At 29.0% G+C, this 22,649-nt stretch overlaps 2 protein-coding genes, 1 long non-coding RNA gene and 1 other non-coding gene across 5 annotated transcripts; 1 reads left to right on the top strand and 3 right to left on the bottom strand.

Annotated features, from left to right (window-relative positions):
* Positions 1-308: 308 nt before the first annotated feature.
* On the bottom strand, positions 309-410 carry LOC128287265 (small nucleolar RNA Z43). Its single transcript, XR_008277960.1, has one exon. It is a non-coding gene; the product is annotated as a small nucleolar RNA Z43 (small nucleolar RNA).
* Positions 411-2,998: 2,588 nt separating this feature from the next.
* On the bottom strand, positions 2,999-7,343 carry LOC108461857 (protein CONTINUOUS VASCULAR RING 1-like). Its single transcript, XM_017761825.2, has 7 exons — positions 6,931-7,343; positions 6,125-6,177; positions 5,830-5,939; positions 5,161-5,328; positions 4,927-5,024; positions 4,021-4,147; positions 2,999-3,625 (listed from the first exon to the last, which is right to left on the bottom strand). The coding sequence occupies exons 1-7, from the start codon at positions 7,069-7,071 to the stop codon at positions 3,534-3,536; spliced, it is 789 nt and encodes a 262-aa protein (XP_017617314.1). The 5' UTR covers positions 7,072-7,343; the 3' UTR covers positions 2,999-3,533.
* Positions 7,344-11,324: 3,981 nt separating this feature from the next.
* On the top strand, positions 11,325-17,199 carry LOC108464497 (probable plastidic glucose transporter 2). Of its 2 annotated transcripts, none has more exons than XM_053024121.1 (14): positions 11,325-11,721; positions 12,457-12,611; positions 13,025-13,136; positions 13,248-13,315; positions 13,407-13,539; positions 14,055-14,154; positions 14,259-14,371; positions 14,453-14,546; positions 14,973-15,126; positions 15,260-15,403; positions 15,484-15,557; positions 15,911-15,999; positions 16,351-16,465; positions 16,623-17,199. In XM_053024121.1, the coding sequence occupies exons 2-14, from the start codon at positions 12,521-12,523 to the stop codon at positions 16,803-16,805; spliced, it is 1,470 nt and encodes a 489-aa protein (XP_052880081.1). In that variant the 5' UTR covers positions 11,325-11,721; positions 12,457-12,520; the 3' UTR covers positions 16,806-17,199. The 2 variants fall into 2 exon arrangements, with proteins under 2 accessions (XP_052880081.1, XP_052880080.1); XM_053024120.1 differs by having other exon boundaries at positions 11,328-11,721; positions 12,462-12,611.
* Positions 17,200-17,717: 518 nt separating this feature from the next.
* LOC128286703 (uncharacterized) lies at positions 17,718-18,613 on the bottom strand. Its single transcript, XR_008277325.1, has 2 exons — positions 18,352-18,613; positions 17,718-18,016 (listed from the first exon to the last, which is right to left on the bottom strand). It is a non-coding gene; the product is annotated as an uncharacterized LOC128286703 (long non-coding RNA).
* Between the last annotated feature and the right edge of the window lie 4,036 nt (positions 18,614-22,649).

The raw sequence follows: 22,649 nt of genomic DNA, 5'->3' as shown, positions 1-22,649 counted from the left end.
TATAATTTAAATAACGTTAATCATTATTTTTCATAAATTACAATAATACCATTTTCTTCATCATCGGCAATTATCTAAAACATTCATTTAAAAATTAAAATCACAAATAGGAGCAGAAATATAATTTAAATAACGTTAATCAGCCTCATAGAGAAGATTAGGAATTTCAACAAGAAATAATTCAGACATATGCTTGTCATTAAAAAAATATTTAATCATCGGCCGATTTTTTTGAATCCAAATCACTAAGCTAAAGACTTAAAACAAAAAATATATAAATATTTCAAAGAATTTGAAATAAAAGAAGGGGACTCGGAATATGGGTGGTGATATAACAGGATGGTCGGCAAAGGCCATTAAAACAGCCATTTACGACGAACGAGACCTATCTGTAGAAATCGTCACCGTCCCTATAATCACTTTTGAAAGAAAACAAACTGATATGAAATTAAAATTGAAAGTTGAAAACTCGAAGAATAGATCTGTGATAGATGAGAGGCGAAGAGAGGAACCCTAAAAAAAAAAAAAAAAAACCTAGAAGCAATAGACGAGGAGAGACGAAGAAGCTTACAACGCTGTGTTTTGATTAACCAAAGCGTACATTATATAGAGAGTTGAATCATGAGAACTAGGGTTTTGCTGGACGCGATTTTGTGAAAAACAAAAATGGTATAGGTAGGGTTTAGGGCTGAAATTAATTAATGGGCCTGGGCATAGGAAAGAAAATAAAAGGTAAATGAGGTAATTTGGTAGCTAATTTTTTCTATGTTAATTTAGTATATAAATTTGGATTCAATGTTCACTTTGCTATATGACTTTTTTGACTTCACTGTTCAATTTTATACTTGAGCTTTTTACTGTCTCAATTAAGTACTTGTATTTTTTTAGTAGTAGATATAGTGATACAACAAGGAGGAGATACGAAGGAGGGTATGGTGGTGCTAATGGAGGTCAGTTTATCCTATCGGGATGAAGCATCAGAGGTTACAAAGAGTAGAGGTGAAGAAGGTACGAAGATCGACTATTGGAGGTAAGTTGGTAGTGCGGGCAAATGAGTCTAGGAAACTGGTCCATTCTTCATCATTTTGAGAGCTATTTACAAGTGAGGTCTCATGCAAGATGACAGTAATGTATTAGATCCAAAATCAAGCCATCATTGTGGGGCACATGGGGTGAATAACTTCTATAGGATTATGATGTTTGTGACGAGACATACCCTGTCATTTGTTTTTATTCAAGATATGGAGTAGTTGAACTCAAGTGGGGTTTGAGGAACATGTTCTTAACAGAAGGTTGAGTGACTAAAGGAATAGATGGTTAGCTTCCTTTAATGGCCACCTTCTGCCTATTTAAGTGGCTAAGACAATGAGTGAGGCTTTTGAGGATCTCCCAATTTGAGCAAGTTGAGTACATCCCTCAATGACCTGCCATATGTCCCTATTCATAAGAAATGTATAACTTAGAGTACATATGTAAGACATTCATTAGGTCTACCAAATGGAACATTAAAACTAATCTCAAGTGACAAATGGAATATTAACCAAAAAGTACGTTTTTTTTTATTATTTAGAAAGAATGACAATGGATAATGTGGACTCAGAAAATTATAGATATTAAATTTATTTTTGTAGATTCATTTATTCTAATTACTATTTGTAGTGGACTCGAGTTGATGTAAATTGTTTTACTTTTGCTAATACGAGATTAGATTTAAGGTGTGTTTGATAAAATATTAAAAATTTTCATTTTAAAAAATTTATATTTGATAACCATATTAAATTTCTACTTAATATACATTTCTTTCAACAAAAAAAGTGTTGAATATGGCAAATAAATAAATAATTACTTATCACTTCAGGTTAAACAAATTAAGTTGATATTATTTTTGGAAAAAATTATTTCCTCATTTTATTAAAATATTAAAATTATTATATTTAAATTTTATCTAAAACTATTATAAATAAAATAAATTATACTATATTAAAATTATGAAATAATGATTTTTCAAAAATAAAAACTTACTATTATCTAACAAAATAATTATAGTTAGTGCTTAAATTGTACTAATGTATCAAACAATTTTATTATAGAAATCTAGTGGTTATAAAATTTAATATTTTTTAATCCTCTTTGCTTTCCAGATAGAGAGTTTAGATATACGAATTCCATTATCCGTTTTATTTTTAAATTTTCGTTTAAAAATATTATAATTCTTTTTTTTATTTCATTAATTCATTTGATAGCACACAATTTGTAACCCTTCTTAGGCGGTGAATTAAATATATATTTTAATATCTACATTTACCAAAAACAAACACGTCTTATGGGATTGTACAAATTTTTTATTTAATTAACTACTAACATCCAATTAATTAAGGAATTAATAATAAGGGTAAACTACAAAAAGTCATTTTGTTTGTTTTTATTACATTTTAATTACTTATATTTGAAATATTACGTTTTAATCACTTAAGTTATTGTTTTGTTATGAAGTGATCACTCTACCTCATTAACAATAGTCCTATGTGACAATCTAAATAGATTTTAAATACCAACTTAGATGTCCAGTTGGGATGAAAATAGATTTTTAATTAAATAAATTTAATTTAAACTACCACGTAAGGTATCCAAATTGGCATTTAATACTCATTTAGACTATCACATAGGACTGTCGTTAGAGAGTAAACAAAGTTTAACGGTAGAGTAATTACTTGGCAACAAAATGATAACGTAAATGATTAAAACATAACATTTCAAACATAAATGATTAAAATGTAATTTAAGACAAACAAAAATAACTATTTTATAATTTAGTCTAATAATAATATGAATATATTAAATATAAATTAGCTATATTTTTTTAGGATAGACCTCTACATCTAGCTCACTCATGTTCTAACTGCTCCCACTCAAACAATTACATTGCCGTTTCACTTCAAATCATGGATGCTTTCCCACTAAGCAATATCTGTAATAAAAGAAAAAATAAGCTCTTGACTTTGAAATTCGAAACTAAATAAAAAATTGCATTCAGTATTTACTCTTAAGAAAACACAAATTCGACCGTTCGATAACTCAAATTGATAGCATTTTAGCCGAATCAAATAACTTGTGAGCACAAATTTCTTATTTACACCCCACTAGTTGGGATTTCAAACTTTCAAGTCCCAAAAGAGTGGGGGATACATAACTAAATCAAATCAAAGCTCAAGAACTTCGACAAGATAGAGACTGCAGAAGAAACTCGAAAATGTGCACCACAATAACATTGCTGTTGTAACAGTTGAAAGAAGCACGATCCGAGACCAAATCACCTACCAGGCACCTGGTCTGTATTTTCGATCAAACTATATTTGAAAAGCAAATAGTTTTACATTCTACGTAAACAAGCGACGTTACGCATGCCACCAGAATCAAACATACAACAGTAACAAAATCTAAATATTGAATCCTGGATAGCCGACACATTGATTATGTGGGGTGATCCGGTGATTCGAATCTGAAAGCAGAGAAAATACAACTCTACGACTATCTTAGCTTCTGTCGGCTCTACTTTCTAGAGGCAAACGTGTGTCTACTGTTGACAGGATCTGGGGCATGGACATTCCCCCGGAAACAACGATTTCTGCAATAGAAAAAATGTGAATGAGACACAAGCTTAAAATATTAAAATATTCCATAATTATATCAGATCACAACTGAACTGGAGCTACTCCGATTTTTTGTTGTTGTTGAAGTACCCTTACTGACAACCATTTCCTACACACCAGGTATTGAGTGTGGTAATATGACCTTTGAAAACCCTCCAAATAGATGGAGAAACTTAGAAACAAAACAAATACAAGTGTTGGACATATACATATCAGACATTCACATCCGTGTTCAGCAACATTGATTACCACTTCACAAAAAGAGAAACCATCCTCGTGTGAAGTGGTAATTTCAAATCCCCTCCCAAGCTTCATTCCTTTTTTTTTTCTTTGCATTTGTAAATTATAACAAAAGAAGCTGATCACTCACCAATTCCTTCACGGACTGATAGATTCGGTCTAATAACATCCTTGGTATTGATGAGGAAAATATCACCAATGTAAAGATGATTTGTGGGAACATAGACGCAACATAGCTCTTCATCACCAGAGTAGCTCTGCATTTCAAAATAACAAAGAATAAGAACAGCACTCTTGAGAAAAACAGTAGTCAAATTTCAGCTAACTGCTAATAGAAGATAAAAGTAGATGATTAGAAGTCAAATATTGCTGCCGTATGCAAATGCAGCTGAACTTCGGTTTGGAAATTGTGACATTGAATGTACTCAACAAGGTTAGGACAAAACAGAGGAGAAACATTAGCTGAATGTCACCAGAAAAAGAAACTATTCGTGCAGTGCACATAAATGCAGTGTAAATAAGACAGTTGTGCTTGCAAGCCATTCGAACTCGATTAGAACACTTGATTTTGGCTCAATCATTGGCAAGTTCAAGCTATCAAGCCATCTAAATATGAGTGTCCTACTGCATGACTTAAGTAGCTCATCAGCCTTATAGAGCCTTTTTTTTTCAATCATTATTAAAAAATCTCAATTTGAACTCAAGCTCAAGCATAGATAATCAAGTATGAAACGTGGGAATTGAGCTCATTTTTCATTAAGTAAACGAGCTTAACAAGCCTAATCAAGTTAACTCAAGCAGTTTGATTATTATATTGAATTGAGACTAATTAGTTTAGTAAAACTCAATCAAGCTCAAGCTTCTAACAGTTTGAGCTCGATTCAGCTCAACTACAGCCCCAGCGTACATTTATTTCTTACAACGTCATGGAAGCAGGAACCATGACAGGGCTTGTGAAACAGGCATGCTAGTAAAATAGCAAACAGGGGAATCCATGCCAAATGACAATTCTGGAACAAAAAATTGATTTGCCAACCTGCAGAATTACAGATGAAGTGATGAATCCAAACGCATATTCACCAATACGTGGATGCCTTATGATGGCTACTTCCTTGAAGGCCTGTGATTTCTGATCTGAAATGCAATAAATATGTAAATCGTAAAAAGTTATGTAGCAATATATTGTCACTGCGTGAACCAATTTCAACAACATGACCAGCCAAATTAATTTATTTTGCTTGAAAAATGGGTAATAAAGGCAGATAAAAACCTGGAGATATGGCAGAACTAATCTGCTTGGAAGCATTGTAGATATGTCGAACAAATGGCATCCGTTTGATAAACCACTCACCAAGGGCCAGGACAGATGCTCCCAACCAAGATGACATAAATACCCCAATCAAGAAGATGAATGTTAAAGAAGTTATAAATCCAAGACCTATACATCAAGAAACCTATTATTAAAACGGATAGTATATACTGTCAAAGGAGACACATTTAATAAATAAGGCAAAGACTGATATTAAGATACATCTGCGATGTTGGTAAACCAGTTGCAAAGGCCACTTTGGAAAATCCTCTTAGCTTTCTTGCCATACATACCAAGTTTAGCAAGATAACCTCTAAAGATATTAGATACCTTAATTATGTGATAAGACCGATCCTTATTTAGAGTAGCGTATGGAACACTTGATCCTAAGGAAAATTTCTACCAAAATCTCTAAAGAGATCTAGCTCTCACTACTAACAAGTCCTAAGGTTTCAGTCTCCCTTTGAAGAGCTGAACTGTCAATCACAATAGGCCATTACAAGAATTGAAATACAGGGAAGAAAATTGACTTCCCCACCAATCATCATGTGACTCAATCCTGTTCTCGTGTTTACAATAGATGGGAAGAGGAAAGAAAGGCTTTTAGCCAGCAACAAATGAGATGCTTACCAAATATGTCAATTCCAAGTTGATTATAAATTGGAGAGAAAAAGCCATCCACGAAGTGAATAAACCACCATGTTACATAGAAAGTGATTGCTATAGGAAACAAAATGACACTGCAAAACAACTACGCATCATTAGTTAAATCATCATTTTCACTCACTGTCAAATATACAACACAAGATGCTAAACCAGAAAATATCATTCTTTTTACAAGGAAATATCATAGAGATGATAATTTGACAAATATGAATCATGAGTTTATAAATCTAAAGTAAGAAGATATAAGAATGGCACTTACCATCCTGTCATAAACTTCTTAGAAGCCCAACTCCTGACAAATTTGTAAAAGGTCTGCATAAAACAAAGCTTGCCAGTCATATTTTAAAAGGAATGTACACACCTCATTACAAAAGCGCATAGACAAGAACAAGCATTCAGTTTCTGTGTAGGCATCAAGCTGAAACATTGTTTTGAAAGATTTCATTAAGAACTGTAACAATTTTCTTCAGGACTTCATCCAATTCATCAACCAAAAAAATAATGTCATCAAGTCCCGTAAGCAGAAGGTGGCTTTAAATGTAAGCCTGTAATTCTAAACCTTAAATTTATCCAAATGCATTTATGAGCTTTAACATGCTTTCCACAGCTTTTTAAGCTAAAAAACCCAGATACATATGAAGCCTCTAAAAAAAAAAAGGCAATCATTACCAGAATTGTAGGAGAAGTCCCTATCAAACATCAGTTCACTTATATCTCCCAAAACTTTCCAAAAAGAATATGAAAGGAAAAAAACCATCCCCTCATTTTTAACAACTCCAATAAACTATACTTAATCCTACAACAAAATACCAAGTAAAACAACAATTAAATCGTTTAATTTCCATAACTAGCACAAAATGACAAAATCAACACTTCTCAATTAAAAATCATTTTGAAACATCCAATTACTCTTTGTTAACAGCAAATTTATTCAATCAAAATCTGTTAGTTGAAAATTTGCAATTACAATCTCACAATTAGCAACATAAACAGCTAAAGACCAAGTCAATCGAATCAAAACACAAACGTCAGCAATTAAAAAAAAGAAAAAGAAAAAGAAGAGACCTCGTGACCGGCATGACGCGGTGAAGATGAAGAAGACGGTTTGGAGGAATCATCATGAACGGAGTCAGCGACTGGGATAAGAAGCTCTCGATCTCTACTCTCTCTACTCGCCATCACGATCGTCGATTTCTCATCTCCCATGACCAAAAAATCCAAAAAAAGAAACACAGCTACAAATCCCTTTATCAAATACACAATAAAAACCCTATCTCGCTTTCAAAAAACAAAGTTTCTTCCTTTTCCTCTCAAAGTCACTGTTTCTCAGAGTCAAGAAAATGAAAAGATGAGCAGTTCGATTTCAGCATTTGACTTTTTTAAAGATGGTAGAACATTGGACGACTCTTTGAAATCTGCTCCCTTATTTTGGCTGCTTTTTTTGTATTTCTTATTTATTTATTTTAATTTTAGAGTTATTTATAAGGGTGAGAAATTTGTCCGTTTGAAGTTTGAACCGATTTAATGGATCAAACCGATCAAAAATTAGTTAGTTCGGTTTGATTATTCAGTTTTAAAGAACCGATTCTTTTAATTAGTTTGATAAGTTCTAATTGAATAAATTGAATTGGTTCAATTTGTTTTATAAATTAATAATATTTCAGGTAATGGAATAATTCAAATTCGACTGCGCACAAGATTATTAGATTAATTTAGTACATACATATTTAGGAATATTTAATAAATTTAGTCCTTAATGTTTGTATCCTTTTTAATTTAGTTCTTATATTTTAGTTAAATTTGGGTATTATTTTAATTTAGCTTTTTTAGTTAAAATTGGGTATTAATCTTCCGAAAGCAATCAATTTATTTTTTAAATAAAATAATGATTAAATCATTAATTTTTACTAAAGTTTATGTGGTAATCTATATGGTAGTCCACGAAATTTAGGTGGTCAAAATTAAATTGTAATTTTTGAGACAGTAAAAATATAATTCCATCATTTTAATAGCCTATCTCATTATAATTTTAAATGATTAAATTAAAATTTTTATTATTTTTAAGAAGATAAAATGTAATTTTATTTTTACTAATTTAAATTTTAAAATTTTATAGGCTAAATAAAAAATTTTCACTTTAAAGAGGCCGAAAGTCTTATCAACCCCCTAACTACGTCCCTAAATTTATTTATATTTCATGCCAACATAATACTATTTATGTCATATTATAAATAATTTAAAAATATTAAAAATCGAAATTATTAAAAAGAAAATAGACGCGATTCAATTCTGAGTGATAGACGAAGCAGGTATGACAAAGTCAATGTTGTAGCCTAGGCGCGTGAGTATTTTTCAAGGAGACCATGGTGTTTTTTAGTGCTAATAAGAAGAAGAAGGCAATTAATTAAAATTAGGCATATTCATAATTTCAACTTTTAATGTTTGAATCTTGTATGATAATTTTTTTCGAGTTAAACTTAAATGTATGTAAGTTAAAATTTTAATTTTTTATTATATCGGTGTTACAATTTAAGTATACTTTATGCTAACATGAAATTGTTTGTTTTATATGTAATGTGATATAAATAAATTAAAAAATAAAAATATTTAAAAAAACATGGAATATACGTGAAATGTAATGCGAGTTGTTATATTTAAATTTAAAATTTAACGTTTTAGTTAATTCTCCACTAAGAAAAACTGCACTACAACTCTTTCTAAAAGTTTATTATCAAATTTAACTCTTTAAAGACTCAAATGCGAAATCGATAAAATATGTAAACGTTATCATTACACCTTCCATTTTTAAGTGTTATCATTATAAACGAGTATATTTATAATCGTAGTATTAATATAAATTAAATTATAGTACAATCACAACATGGGTAAAACAAATTTATAATATTTGATAAAATATTCAAATTAAGCTTTGATCGGAATGGTAAAATCAATGCATCAGAAAATCACAGGTCCTAGATTCAAATCTTATTATATGTACATATAGAGATTTTATATATATATATATACAAAGACAAAAGCACCGTTGAAATATTGGTATTTTATAAAAATAATGTGATTTTTGTAAATTCACAATTGAGTTGGGACTTGATGATGGATATAAATAAATGTTTATATAAACTAATAAAATACATAAATACTCTTATAATAATATTTTAAGTAAATTAATTTAAACATTTTATACAAACTATTAAAATACATAAATATCCTTATAATAAAATTTGTTGTTAAAGAAAAGATAAATCTTAAAACTATATATAAAATTTGATTTAATGTGCGATTTTATATATGAGTTTTGATTTTATATAATTTTATACATAGAATTTTGATTAAATCTAATTCTCACTAATTATTAACACAATTATTGATATAATATCTTTTTGTTTATATATTATATACATAAATAATTACATTTATTTGATATAAAATAAATAAAATCAAAAGCATAATTAAATGACTATTTTTATAGTTTACTATTTTAATTAAAATAAATTACTTAAAACCCATATCTTTTTAAATATTTTTAAACCACCAAATAATTCACTTTCTTTCCTATTTTAATTTTTATTAATTATTGATTTTATTACTTTTTACTGGCACTGTAGGTGTATGGATTATTTATTGATACCAATTTAAGTTTAATAAGAAATTTTTTTTTAAATAAGTTATCACTCTACTTATAATAGATAATTTTTTATAATTATATTTTTAATATTAAAATTTTCTTTCGCAGTCATAATGACATTTTGATGCCATGTTAAAATGTTACTTAACATGATGTATCATCATTTTAACATACTACGATGATACGATATAAAAAGTAATTGAAATATATTTAATATTCTTAATTACATGTATTTACCTATTTAAACTTATATTCACTTATAATTTAAATTAAATTGCTTTATTTAATTTTATACATACATACATACATATATATATATATATTTGTTGTTAATTAGTTAAAATTGTACATTTCATTATTTACTGGATGTTATTTTAAACGCATACTTATATTTTAAATATAAAATTTTCATGCGCTTATGTGTATGATACAATCATTATTGTGTTGTTTTTTAGTCAAAAGTATTATATATATACACATATAAAATGGTTAATATATTGTTTGATACTTGAGTTTGATTTCAGTGTTCAATTTGATACCTAAGTTTCTTCCCTCTAATTTGGTACATGAGTTTGGCTTCAATGTCCACTTTAATACTTAAGTTTTTTCAATTTTATAACTGAGTTATTTTTAACCCAATTAAGTACCTAAATTTGGTGTTGATGTTCAATTTATCGATATTTGAGTTTTTTTGTCCTAATTAACTATATATTTTACTAGAGCACATGTGTCAAACGTTCATTGAGTCATATGATGTCATTTGAGTTGGGTATCAAATTGAATATCAAAGCCAAACTTAGATACTAAATTAAAAAAAAAAAAACTCAAGCACTAGATTGAACATTAAAGCCAAATGCATGTACCAAATGATATATAAACCCTGCATAAAAAGATAGACTCTAAACTTAATAAAATAACATTTAATCATTCAACTTGATAATTTTTTTTTATCTACATTTCTCCCAGAACTTAGTAGCCTTTCCCCATTTGGTCCCCAAAACTGTATTTCTTTTAAAAGTCTAATGACATGAGTCTGCGTTATGCATTCATTTAAAACTCTTTTAATTTTTTTAAAAATGTTGTATTTTATTTATAAATTTTAAACAAATTCTTAATCAATTATGTATATATTTTAAATTTATATAAGATTTTAAAATTTTCATTGATGATGTTGTACCGAAATTAACGTGGACTTAACAAAAGTTTATGAAACTATTAAACTATTAATAAATTTATATTTTGGTCATTTAATTTTAAAAATTATAAAATGGTTATTGAATTATTTAAAATTTTTATTTAAATCACTAAATAATTTGAAAGCTTTTATTTAAGTTATTGTGCTCTTAAGGATTTTCTTTTAGAAGTTCGACTAACAAGTTTTAAGCAATGATTAAACGATATGAGTGAAAAACATATCTTAAATCAAAATTAAATTGATGATTAGTGTTGAAGAACGGAAAAGAAAATTGTTTCATGAAAACAAAAAAATTGAATTATAAATGAAAAGAAAAATAAAAATTTTTGATTGGTGCAGGTAGTGTAAATAGAGAAAGTCACAAGACAACTATTTTTACAGGCAAATGACTTAAATATAAACTTTTAAATAATTCAATGACCATTTTATAACGTTTTTAAAATTTAATGACTAAAAAATAAATTTACTAATAATTTAATGATCTTGACTCTAATTTACTCATTAAAAAATACACTAAATCCAAGGCAAGGATTTGCTTTAATCACGAAAAGATATAAAAAGACCCGACAGTCTTTATCCTGCCACCTGTCCTTAATGCACCAATAAAAGATTAAATTCGATACACTAAATGACTAGATTACCCCCAAGATCGTCTTCTTCCATGGACCTGTAAACCTTTCGTTTAACGACAAATGTCCATTTAAGAAAAAAAAAACCAATTTCAACACCAAATCAAATTCCTCCACTGCTTCTCGTACACGACAAACAGTCAAAGACCATAAATCACGTTTTCTCAATATGTAAAATTTGTTAAAGCACACCTCACCCCGGCGCACGATAGTACCTAACACTTCCTTTTTTATTCTTCATTTTATTTACTTACAAGTAACTCGAGTCTCTAGAGCTTTCCTCTTTTGGTTTTTTCTTTCTTTCAAGAGATTTCGTTACGTTACAGTGAAGGTGTGGCCGAAATTTCTATGCTGATTTCAAGTGGCAGATCTAAGTCATCTTAAGCAAGGTGAACTTAATTTGAACTTTGTTTTTCGATCGAATATTTTAGCTTTTTTAGCTTTAATCATTGCTTGATTTCTTTCGAAGTGATCTTTCTATTACACGGTTTCTACTGCGATTTGATCATTATTTTTGAAGTTATTTGGTTTGGTTGATATACGTGATTTCTTTTAATTTCATAGGTTTTAGCTTAGTTCAACTTTTAGATCATCTGTTTTTCGTTTTTCTTATGTTTGGTTGTTTAGAAAATAAAGGAAAAGATAAAAAAAAAAAACTGAAGTGTGACCTGTAAGGTAGAAGTCAGCTTAATTTTGAATCATTTTAGTATCAATTTAAATTTTCGATGTGAAATTAATGAAAATGGAGTGAGAAAACTCCGTGTTATCATGATAAAATTTTTTTATTGAAATTATGATAATTGATAATAGTAGATAATCTTTTTTTTTCTCTATTTAGCTAAGTCGGTAACTGCAGTTTAAACAGTTATCTTTCAGATTAATCTTTGTGTGACGGTAGATTTATACGATTCGCTTGGAGATCTCATTTACCTTTTTCCCCCTGAATGCTGGAAATTAGCGTGGATTACAAGTTGTTGAACTTGTGTTTAACTTTTATCATCAATTTAATACAAAAAAATGAACAAAGCTTTTTATGTTAAGTTATTAATTTATTATTACTTATGAATGAAGGAAATGAGATTTTGATGTTAATGCTAATTTACGTGCAACATGCAATATGATAGTGCAGTCCTTTAAAACGACAAAGGTTGAGTGATTTGAAGGCCAGACCTGCTGCTGTTATTTGGCATGTGGGAACGTGAAGGCAGAGCATTCTCGATGTACAAGAGGATGCCATCTAGAGATCGTTCAGATGTAATGGATGTAGAAGAGAATTCAGGTAAATTTTATCTATTGACCAGCTGAGGGTTTCTGTACAACCACGGTTGTGGAGTTGATAGACCCAGACCCAACAAACTTCAGTTGCATTCTAATTGCCTGAAGCGCTCACCGGTATTGTCCCTTGAGACGGGTCTTTGCAAGCTTTGTACGCAGAAAATTTTTAACCAATGGCAGTATTTTGGAACTTTTAACTAATGGCAGAGTTTTTGGCTCTCTTTTCAATTGACCATTTAGAAATTTGCATTTGGTTACCTGCAATTTGAAAAACGGATTAAAAACTGCAGTTGTTTTAAGAAACCTAACTAATTCGTGGCAAGTTAGGAAATCTGTTGTTTGAATCAATATTTTAAATAATTATGACTGTTCAAGTATTTAAGAAGAATTTAGTGCTTAACTATTGTGGCCTTTTAGCTTTCTCACAGGACAGCATGGATGTAGAAACTACAAATCCTTCAATGTGGCTTTCTTTCCCACATGTTGTAGTGGGAACCCTATCTTCATTCCTATTTGGCTACCACCTTGGGTTTGTGTGCTATCTAAAACTGTCATCTTCATATTTTCTTGTTATTTGATTTGATAATTCTCCTATCAAAGGCTAGATGTTTATGGTTTGCATGTTGGCTATTCTTTACAGGGTAGTTAATGAACCGCTTGAAAGCATCTCTTTAGATTTAGGTTTCAGCGGGAATACTCTGGCTGAAGGTGACATTTTCTTTTCCCAAGCTTTTTTTTTCTTCTGACTTTTGCATCTGGAGTCCAGACTTTTAACATGATATGTTGCAATTAAATATAGGTCTGGTGGTTAGCACATGTTTAGGCGGTGCCCTTATTGGATCTTTGTTCAGTGGTTGGATTGCTGATGGTGTTGGGCGTCGAAGGGCATTTCAATTGTGTGCTTTGCCTATGATTATTGGTGCTTCCACAAGGTGATATGCAATGCTAATCGAATGCTTTTAATGAATAATTTTGTGATATGCTCTTAATTTTCTTTCTATTTCTGCTCAAAATAGCTTGTGACTTAAATTTAATCCCTCCCTTTATTTAATATATCTGTGCAGCTTTCATGAATTTAGTTGTTACTATTATATATCCTAGAAAAATGGATTAGGTATATATTTTATAATCTCGAGAAAAACTTATGTCTGACTTCAGCTCTACTATTTTGGATGAAATAAGAATAGCTAGGACCTCAGTTGATTGATGTTACACAATTACGTTTCTTCTATTTGACCTGCAATGCCTTTTAATTCCTAAATCTTTTGTTGTGTAGAGTTCATGTATGAACTAGTTAACATCTGTGTTATACAGAGTACTTTTTACTTATCTTTATAAACTTTGGTTTATTATTCATTCCCCTCATTACTCTTTTCTCTTTGTTTCACTGCATAAAGTCTGAATCTATAAGGTTTAGGTCTGACAATTTTTTTTTTTTTCATTTTAGCGCAACAACAAAAACTTTGGCGGGTATGCTCATTGGAAGGTTCTTAGTCGGGACTGGAATGGGAATTGGTCCATCTGCTGTAGCTCTTTATGTGACAGAGGTATTCCTACTGTTAATTTTATGTTGCATTAGTCATGGCTTATATAGCACTCTCTCTGTGTATAAACATAAACTATTGTTTCATCACGTACTAAATGTGTGTAGGTTTCCCCTGCTTCTGTAAGGGGAACTTATGGAAGCTTCATCCAGATTGCCACATGTCTCGGACTTATGGTAGCTCTATTTATTGGAATCCCTGTCAAAGAAATTGCTGGCTGGTATGAATCATTATTTAGGCATCAATCATAATTCCTGTAAATCATTTGTAACTTTTCAGATTTATTGCATAATTGTCTCAGGTGGCGCATTTGTTTTTGGGTCTCAACAATTCCTGCTGGATTTCTTGCAGTTGCCATGATGTTTTGTGCTGAGAGTCCACATTGGTTATACAAGGTTTGCTCTCTGATTCGTATTATCTGCAATTGCAAATTTATTTCCAATGTTAAATTCTTAATATTATTCAATGACCATTCAATCAAACCCTTGGATATTGACTCTTATCATTTTTTTTTTCCTTTTGCGATAATCCCAATCTAATTTTGTGTCATGGATATGTATTGTTTCCATGTCCTCTATGTCTATATTTGTTGCTATATATAGATGCAATTCATTGTTGAAAATCACTAAAAATTTGGATTTTTTCACGTTATTTTATTTTTGCAACTTTTGCCACATGGAACTGCACTAATCTTCTGTTAGTTTCCAAGATGTGCCCATCATTTGTAGCATATGACTGAATTCGATAAAATCATATTTTCCATTTTATTAAAGGCTTATAGCAGAGTAAAATAATTATATTCCTTTGATGATGTCACACAGCAAGGAAGAATTGCTGAAGCTGAAGCTGAGTTTGAGAGGCTATTAGGTGGATCACATGTCAAATATGCCATGGTGGAATTAGCCAAATTGGACAGGGGGGATGACGCAGACACTGTAAAACTCTCTGAATTGTTCTATGGCCGCCATTTTAGAGGTAAATAGTACCATTTCTTTCCATGCCTGTACAAAGGCTTTCCGAGTTCTTTTTTGGTGCCTACAGCTAGTGCTTCCTGTTCTGCTTTGCTTCTGTCCTTTTGGGCTTTGTTATTCATGTTCTCCTTTTGCAGTTGTTTATATTGGGTCAACTCTGTTTGCTTTACAACAGCTATCTGGTATAAATGCTGTGTTTTATTTCTCTTCATCTGTATTTAAAAGTGCGGGAGTGCCTTCAGATGTTGCGAATGCGTTCATTGGAGTTGCTAATTTATCAGGTATACTTTTTTACTTTCTTGTCAACATTTTATTTTGACATTTTGCCAAGTCTCATGATGCTGATTTTCTCTTCATGTAGGATCTATCATCGCAATGCTTTTAATGGATAAACTTGGAAGGAAAATGCTCCTTTTGTGGAGCTTCTTTGGCATGGTAAATAGTAGTTTCACTAATTTTCTCATGGAAAGTATATCATTCATACCAAGGAATTTGGAAGAATGGTTTTAAAATACACTGTTGTTCTATGTTACCTGACGGGGGTGACTGTAAGATAGGATATGTCTCTGACATGTGTATGTTCAGTATTTTCAAAGTTTTTCCTTACATGTGGAAGATCATATCTCTATACTTGTCACTCTTGCCTGAATATGGATCAGACATTAGTACTTTAAGAAATTGAAAACTCCAGATAACATAACTATTGATACCGTGTTAAGCATGGCTCAGCATAATGAAATTTATTTCAGAAATTGGGCTTTAATTTGTTCTACATTTGATTTACTCAGGCTATATCAATGCTCGTCCAAGTTGCTGCTGCAAATACTTTTGTGTCAGGCTCTGCATCTTTATATCTATCAGTTGGTGGCATGTTAATGTAAGTATTGCTACAAATTACTTACTTTCAAAAATCTCTGAACACCAAGGTTTTATATGGCTGCATTGCCAGAAAGTATTCAGTATTTGTGAAAGTTGTGGTTGGAAATCAAGTCTTGGTTGTAAGTTCAATATGCTTGGGTTTTCAGACCCGAGCCACTGGCTAACCTTGATCAGTGGAATAAGCAACAACTGAGAAGTTGAATTGATGTTCTGCAAATGTTGAACTGAGAAGTTGGTTATTTTCTTCATTGTGGAAAAACGGAAATATAAATTGCCTACAATGTAAAATGTCAGTTTTGGTTGCTCAAAAGCGTTCCGGATATCAATTCTAATTTTCAACAATGTGCAGGTTTGTCTTAACATTTGCATTAGGAGCTGGTCCTGTTCCAAGTCTCTTATTACCAGAAATTTTCCCTAGTCGAATCAGGGCAAAAGCTATGGCAATTTGTATGTCAGTACACTGGGTAATTTTTTTCCTCTTTACTTCCATTTTCATTATTGGTTGTTTGCTTTCTTTTCTTCCAAACACGTACTTGTATACTTGCTATTGCGACAGCTTTCACGATTAAATGCGGACGGAACATTACCATGATCTTCTGATGGTTTTTCTTGCTCTTTCAGGTAATCAATTTCTTCGTTGGCTTGCTCTTCCTGCGTTTGCTCGAGCAACTTGGACCGCAACTCTTATACTCGATGTTCGCAAGCGTTTGTATGATGGCTGTAGTCTTTGTTAAAAAGAACGTAATCGAGACCAAAGGGAAGTCTCTTCAAGAAATCGAGGTTGCTCTTCTCCCACAGGAATAAGCAGGTATATTTTTCTTCCAAAAATTTTCTTTGCAATTCAATAGTGTCGAGCAACCAAAGAACAACCACCCAACATGAAAAGAAAAAAAAAAATCGTATATGTATGCACACACAACAAGCATAAGCATATCACGGTGCCACACGGTCATACTAGATCAAAGTTGTAAGCCCGTGACGTATATGTACACTTATTGTAAAGCCAGTACTTTGGGAATCCTAAGATTTTGCTCTTTAAGATTAGATTTCTAAAATCTATTCTTTCAGTTGAACCTAACTGTTTGGAATCTGAGTTCTCGAATTAAAATCCTTACAATTGTGTTTTTCTTGATTTTTTTCATGTAATGTCCTGTTTCTATTGAGCTATGTGTTGTTATTTAAGTTTTCTTTCAAATAATTTTATTTTGTTTTATGCATTTAAATATATATATACAAACTAGTGTCATATATCAATTTACATATAAAAAATCTGCTCAAACTAGCTTCAAATTTTGCAATTATTGATGGCCCAATCTATTTTCTTTAAGTTAAAAGGCCCAGCTTGAATTGCCCAAGTGGGCAGGTTCTTTCACCGATTTATTATTTTAAACATTATTTGATATTTAAGTTTGGATTTTTTTAATGTAATATTGGTGTTTTTATGATTAATTTAGTGTATATATTTAACAAAAGCTTTATATTTTGATTTTAGTATTTGATGATAACAATGTTAATAAACAATTTGAATTTAACATATTAAAAAATATCCTTTTAAATTTCATTGACATAGTATTTTTTTCTAATATATCAAATTCAAGCTGGCCATGGACATACATATTTATAATTCAATTAACATAGTTTAAATATATTTCATGTCAAATATAAACTGCATTTAATATTTAAATTGATAATTAAACTATTTTTTACAAAAAAAACTATGATAGAATCTAATCGGTATAATATTGATGTATTGAAGATACAATTATAAAATTTTAAAACCAAAAATCAATTTAAATTTTCGACAATAATTAAGAATTTGGAGCATTAACCCCAAAAGAAAACTAAAATCGACTCGATTTCAAGAAAAAAAATATAGTTGCAAAATTTGCGTTGGGTAACAGGCCTGGTTTTGTTCGAGGTCTGTGTAGCGGAAGTTCTACAGAAGCTTGGTCGCGACGCTCATGATTCCCAGCCTTTAACTACATCACATAGCTAGGCACTTTTGTTTTGGTGCCCTGCTTTTTTGTTTCCAATATATATATAAACCAACCTTGAAAAAAAAAAAACTATCCAAACATGAAGTACTCAAAACTCAAAAATGGTTCTAACTTGAAATCTTCTCGAAATTTTAAAAAATTCTCAGTTTCTTTTTGAAGTAAAACCATAAACAGAAAGTTTCCGGATAAAGGGATAGATTTCTTGAAACTTCCTCTTTCTTTTTTTTAAGAAGCTTCGTTTTCTTACGTCATTACTAAAGTAAACATGAACATGACAGCCTCAATAACCTTAACTATGTTTAATTGCTCCTTTATATAAAAACATAAAATGAAGACCAAAATTTAGTTATTACCTGTAATGCTTGTGTTACAGTCTGCTGATTCTGGGTTTTGTCGCCATTGCCCATGTTCTACCTTCAGATAAGACTGCCGGGTCTTTTGGGTGTTTGCGTTTATTCCTCACAGATAATATTAGTTTCCCAATATAGAATGAACAACCATCCACTTACCTTAAATTTAAAGCTTAAAATTCATTTCTAAATTAAGCCCTTAACTTTTGCTTTGGATACCAACCCTTACTTCTACAACACAAAACAAAGATTCTCTTTGTCAACGTCTCCCTTTATCTTCCATGAGATGATAAGATTTATTTCAACTACTGTGTTAGCAAGTGTTATTTGAAATTTTGTGCAAGTGTTATTTGAAATAGGTTATATTTAGCTATTAGTCCCCGCGTAAATTATGAATTTAATTTTGTATTTTAATTTTGGATAGTTATATATATACACATTATGCTTTGATTTGATTTGATTTGATTTTCATAAATTACCAATATTGTTATTGGCATATGAATAATTATATTTATCAATTGATATATTTATTTATTTTTATGTGTGTACAAATGAATCAAAATCATATATCACATCGCATATTAATTAAATCAGTATAACCACTAATAAAAATATTAACTTTGTTAATTTTGATAAAAAAATAACTTACCCATATATATTTTTTTGGTGAATTACAATAATATGACAAAGCCCGAACAACAAACGCGACTAGTACAACTCGAACCCAAGTCACACTTAGGGCAGTAAACACTTTTTACCATCGACCATTACATGGGTTCAACTCACTCATATTATAAAATAACTAGTTCAACTTCATTTAAGTCTAGGCATATATTTTTATTTAATATTTAATAATTATATATTTATACATTTATTTTACTATCATTACATTTTTTACTAAATTTATAAATATAAATAATATATTTTTAATATTTACATTATATTATAATATAATTAAATTTCATTTGATATAAATTACACAATAAATAAAATAAAATAAAAATCCATCATATTATAAATTTAAAAACAAAACCCTTTCACCAAAATTCATTTTTCTTCAAACTAATATTTTTATACAATCTCTCTCTCTCATGTATAATAGAACTTATTTCTTTTGAACAAGTCTATATAACAGTTGTTCTAATGATTAATAGAAATATCTTAAAATGTCAAAAGTCTAAAAGAGACCTAAAATTGATCAATTAAATTAAATATTACTTAAAAATAAATAATCTATTAATTATTAAACTTTAAACCACCGCCTCACCCTATCCGTACACTGTGATATTTTATATATACGATTTTTTGGGTAAATTTTAAAATAGTCACTTTTATTTCTCTTATTTACATTTTAGTCATTGAGTCGTTAATTGCGGTTAACGGTGTAACAGTAAACTGATCTGGCACTTTAAATCATCATTTCAAACAAAAAATTTGGTTAAATTATACAATTGATCCCTACTTTTTTGTTTTGAGCAATTTAATTTTTTTCTTTTATATTATTTTAACTTTTCTTTCTTTTCTTTATTTTTCATTCTCTTTTGCTTTTCCTTCTATTTTACTCCCTTCTCCATCTCTTTTAACATAAAAGAAAAAAAATTTAATTGCTCAAAATGAAAAAAAAATATATAGGGACCAATTATATAATTTTACCTAAAATTTTTATTTAAAATGATGATTTAACATGACACGTTAACTTATCGTTACACCGTTAACGATAATTAACGCTTGGTGACTAAAACATAACATTTCGAACATAAGTAATTAAAATATAATCTGAGACAAATAAAATTAACTATTTTAATAGTTTAATAAAAGTTTGTGTTTATTTAAGAAATTCAAACAGCAATATAGGACAGATCATTTGCCTTCATTCTAGTAAACATGTACGAATGGTATAACCTGTCTTGTTTAATGAAGACTTGAAGAATGTGTCCAATGACTTTCAACGTTTTCTCTTTTTTGACTTTGATTTTTATTTATTTATTAACAAAATCAATAATTCGTGTTTTTCTATTAACTTCGTGTATTTTATCGTTTTAATTAATGGTATATTACACTTAAATTTTGATAATTTAAAATTTCATATTATATCGTAATTTAATTATGTTATTTCATAATTCAAATGGTATAGATGTATTATATTTTAATATTTATAATATTATGAATCAAATCTAGTGTACCCCTTGACTTTCTTGTTATCTCTGGAAGTATTGAATTTCTTTTTTAATCATTGGAATCTACCTCTTATTAGACGCGAGCATTTGGTCGAGTGAAAAAATTTCGAGTTAATTGAGTTTGAGAGTTTTATTTTATCATACTAACTCAATTAAAAAAAAAATCGAATTAAGTGAAATAAAATTTGAGTCGAGTCGAATCAAATGAAATTATTCGAGTTAAATTAAACACGTCAAATCTTGTTATAGTATAGCATACAAATTTGAAATCATATATATTTGAATTTTTTCAAAGCAAAATAATAATAACAACACTTTAATATGATAAACTTGAATCATTAATTAACTTATTTATATCTCAAAATTATTACCCCGAAAAATTTTAATTTTTAATTTTATATATTTTAGAATTTTTTGAAATTTTTAGAATTTTTTAAAAATATAAATATGAGATTTATAAATATTTTGATTTTAAAATTATTCTGAATTTTTAAAATTATTTTAATTTTTTATAATTTTTGTTGAGAGAGAGACTAATTTGTTCATTTTAAACTTGATAGGGACCAAAAGGTATTTACACCAATCTGTTATTTGAATTATTCAAGTTATTTGAATTGTAGAATTTAATTTGATTTGAACTCGAAACTCAAATTATTTATTCGAGTTGACTCAAATAACTTAATTGATTAATTTGAAATTTAAAATTTTTCGATTTTCACAATTTTATAAAACGTGAGATTATATTGTCATTAAAATAAAAAAAATAGATATGTTGTTGGACTTGTACAATAATTAAGATCAAGATAGAGTCGGTTTTTTTTTCTAGTCTTTTTAGCCTAATATTTCATATTAATATTTATAATTTTATATAAATAAATTTAAATAATTTTTAATTATTAGGCTAAAACGAGCCAATTCAAATAAAAGTTAGATCAAAACCTAATCCTTTTAATTTTATCAAATTAATCGATGAAACATTTGATTAATTAAATAAATGTAGAAATTTTGAAATCTTAAGTTTAGTTGTCTAGATATATCCTAGTTTTTGTTTTTTTTTTAATAGTTCAACTAATTATTGAATATATAGTTCCATTTTTTATACTCTAGAAAATTGTGAAAATTTCATTTTGACCCTCCAAAATTTTGATTATTCAATATAACCCATTTTAACACCAATTTTTTTAGCTTTGCCCTTAATTTTTTTTAATTTTATCTTGACCTAGCATAAAAATTTTGACTTTATCCTCATAGTGTTATACATGTGTGAATGTAATAATTGATCATAATTATAATTATAATTGTAAGATACAAACAAAAAATTATAGGAGAAAATGGAGAAATGTGGTTAGTGACGAATTTTTGTATTTATTTTGTTCAACGTATTCAACCGCAATTTAAAAGCTTCTCCTCCATGTTATCACTTCCCAAATTTTTTAATTAAAAAAAAAAAAAAGCTGCGTTGCCGATTTGGAATATATTTTTTATATATATAAGTGGGCTGCTAATATTAAGAGTTGGGGTGAAACCAGAACAATTTTTTAGGGAACCGGATGAAATTTTAATTTTTATATTCTATATCTTTATAATTTTAAAAGATTTAATTGAATTTTTATAATTTTAGGGGTTAAAGTGCAAATTTACCTTTATTAATTTAAAATATTTAAAAATCTCAAAAGCCTAAATAACAATTTTATATTTTAGGGGCGGACTCTACTAGCTCCTAAATTCGCCACTGGTAACAGCCACCTCAAAGATAATTTATAAATTAGTATATTTTTCCTATAATAATTATATTTAAATTATTTTACAATATATATATATATATATATATCTTTTGATAAGTTTATAATTTATTTTATTAAAAGTTTTTGTACGTTTATGTTTTTATGCTTTCTTAATACAGTGTTCAAGCGAAGGTAGAAATTTCTTTAAGGGGCTCAAATTAAAATTTAATTTTTACGATAATAAAAATATAATTTCACCATTTGAATAACTTATACATTTATAATTTTAAAAGATTAAATCAAAATTTTATTATTTTAGATAACTAAAGTGTAATCTTATCTTTACTAAATTAAAGTTTTAAAAATTAAAAAATTCATTTTAGGAGTAGCCGAGTCACTG

This window comes from Gossypium arboreum, chromosome 13 (assembly GCF_025698485.1).
Source record: "Gossypium arboreum isolate Shixiya-1 chromosome 13, ASM2569848v2, whole genome shotgun sequence".
Lineage (NCBI taxonomy): Eukaryota > Viridiplantae > Streptophyta > Magnoliopsida > Malvales > Malvaceae > Gossypium > Gossypium arboreum.
Note: the sequence above shows the minus strand (reverse complement) of the source record. Positions and strands in the feature narration are given on the sequence as shown.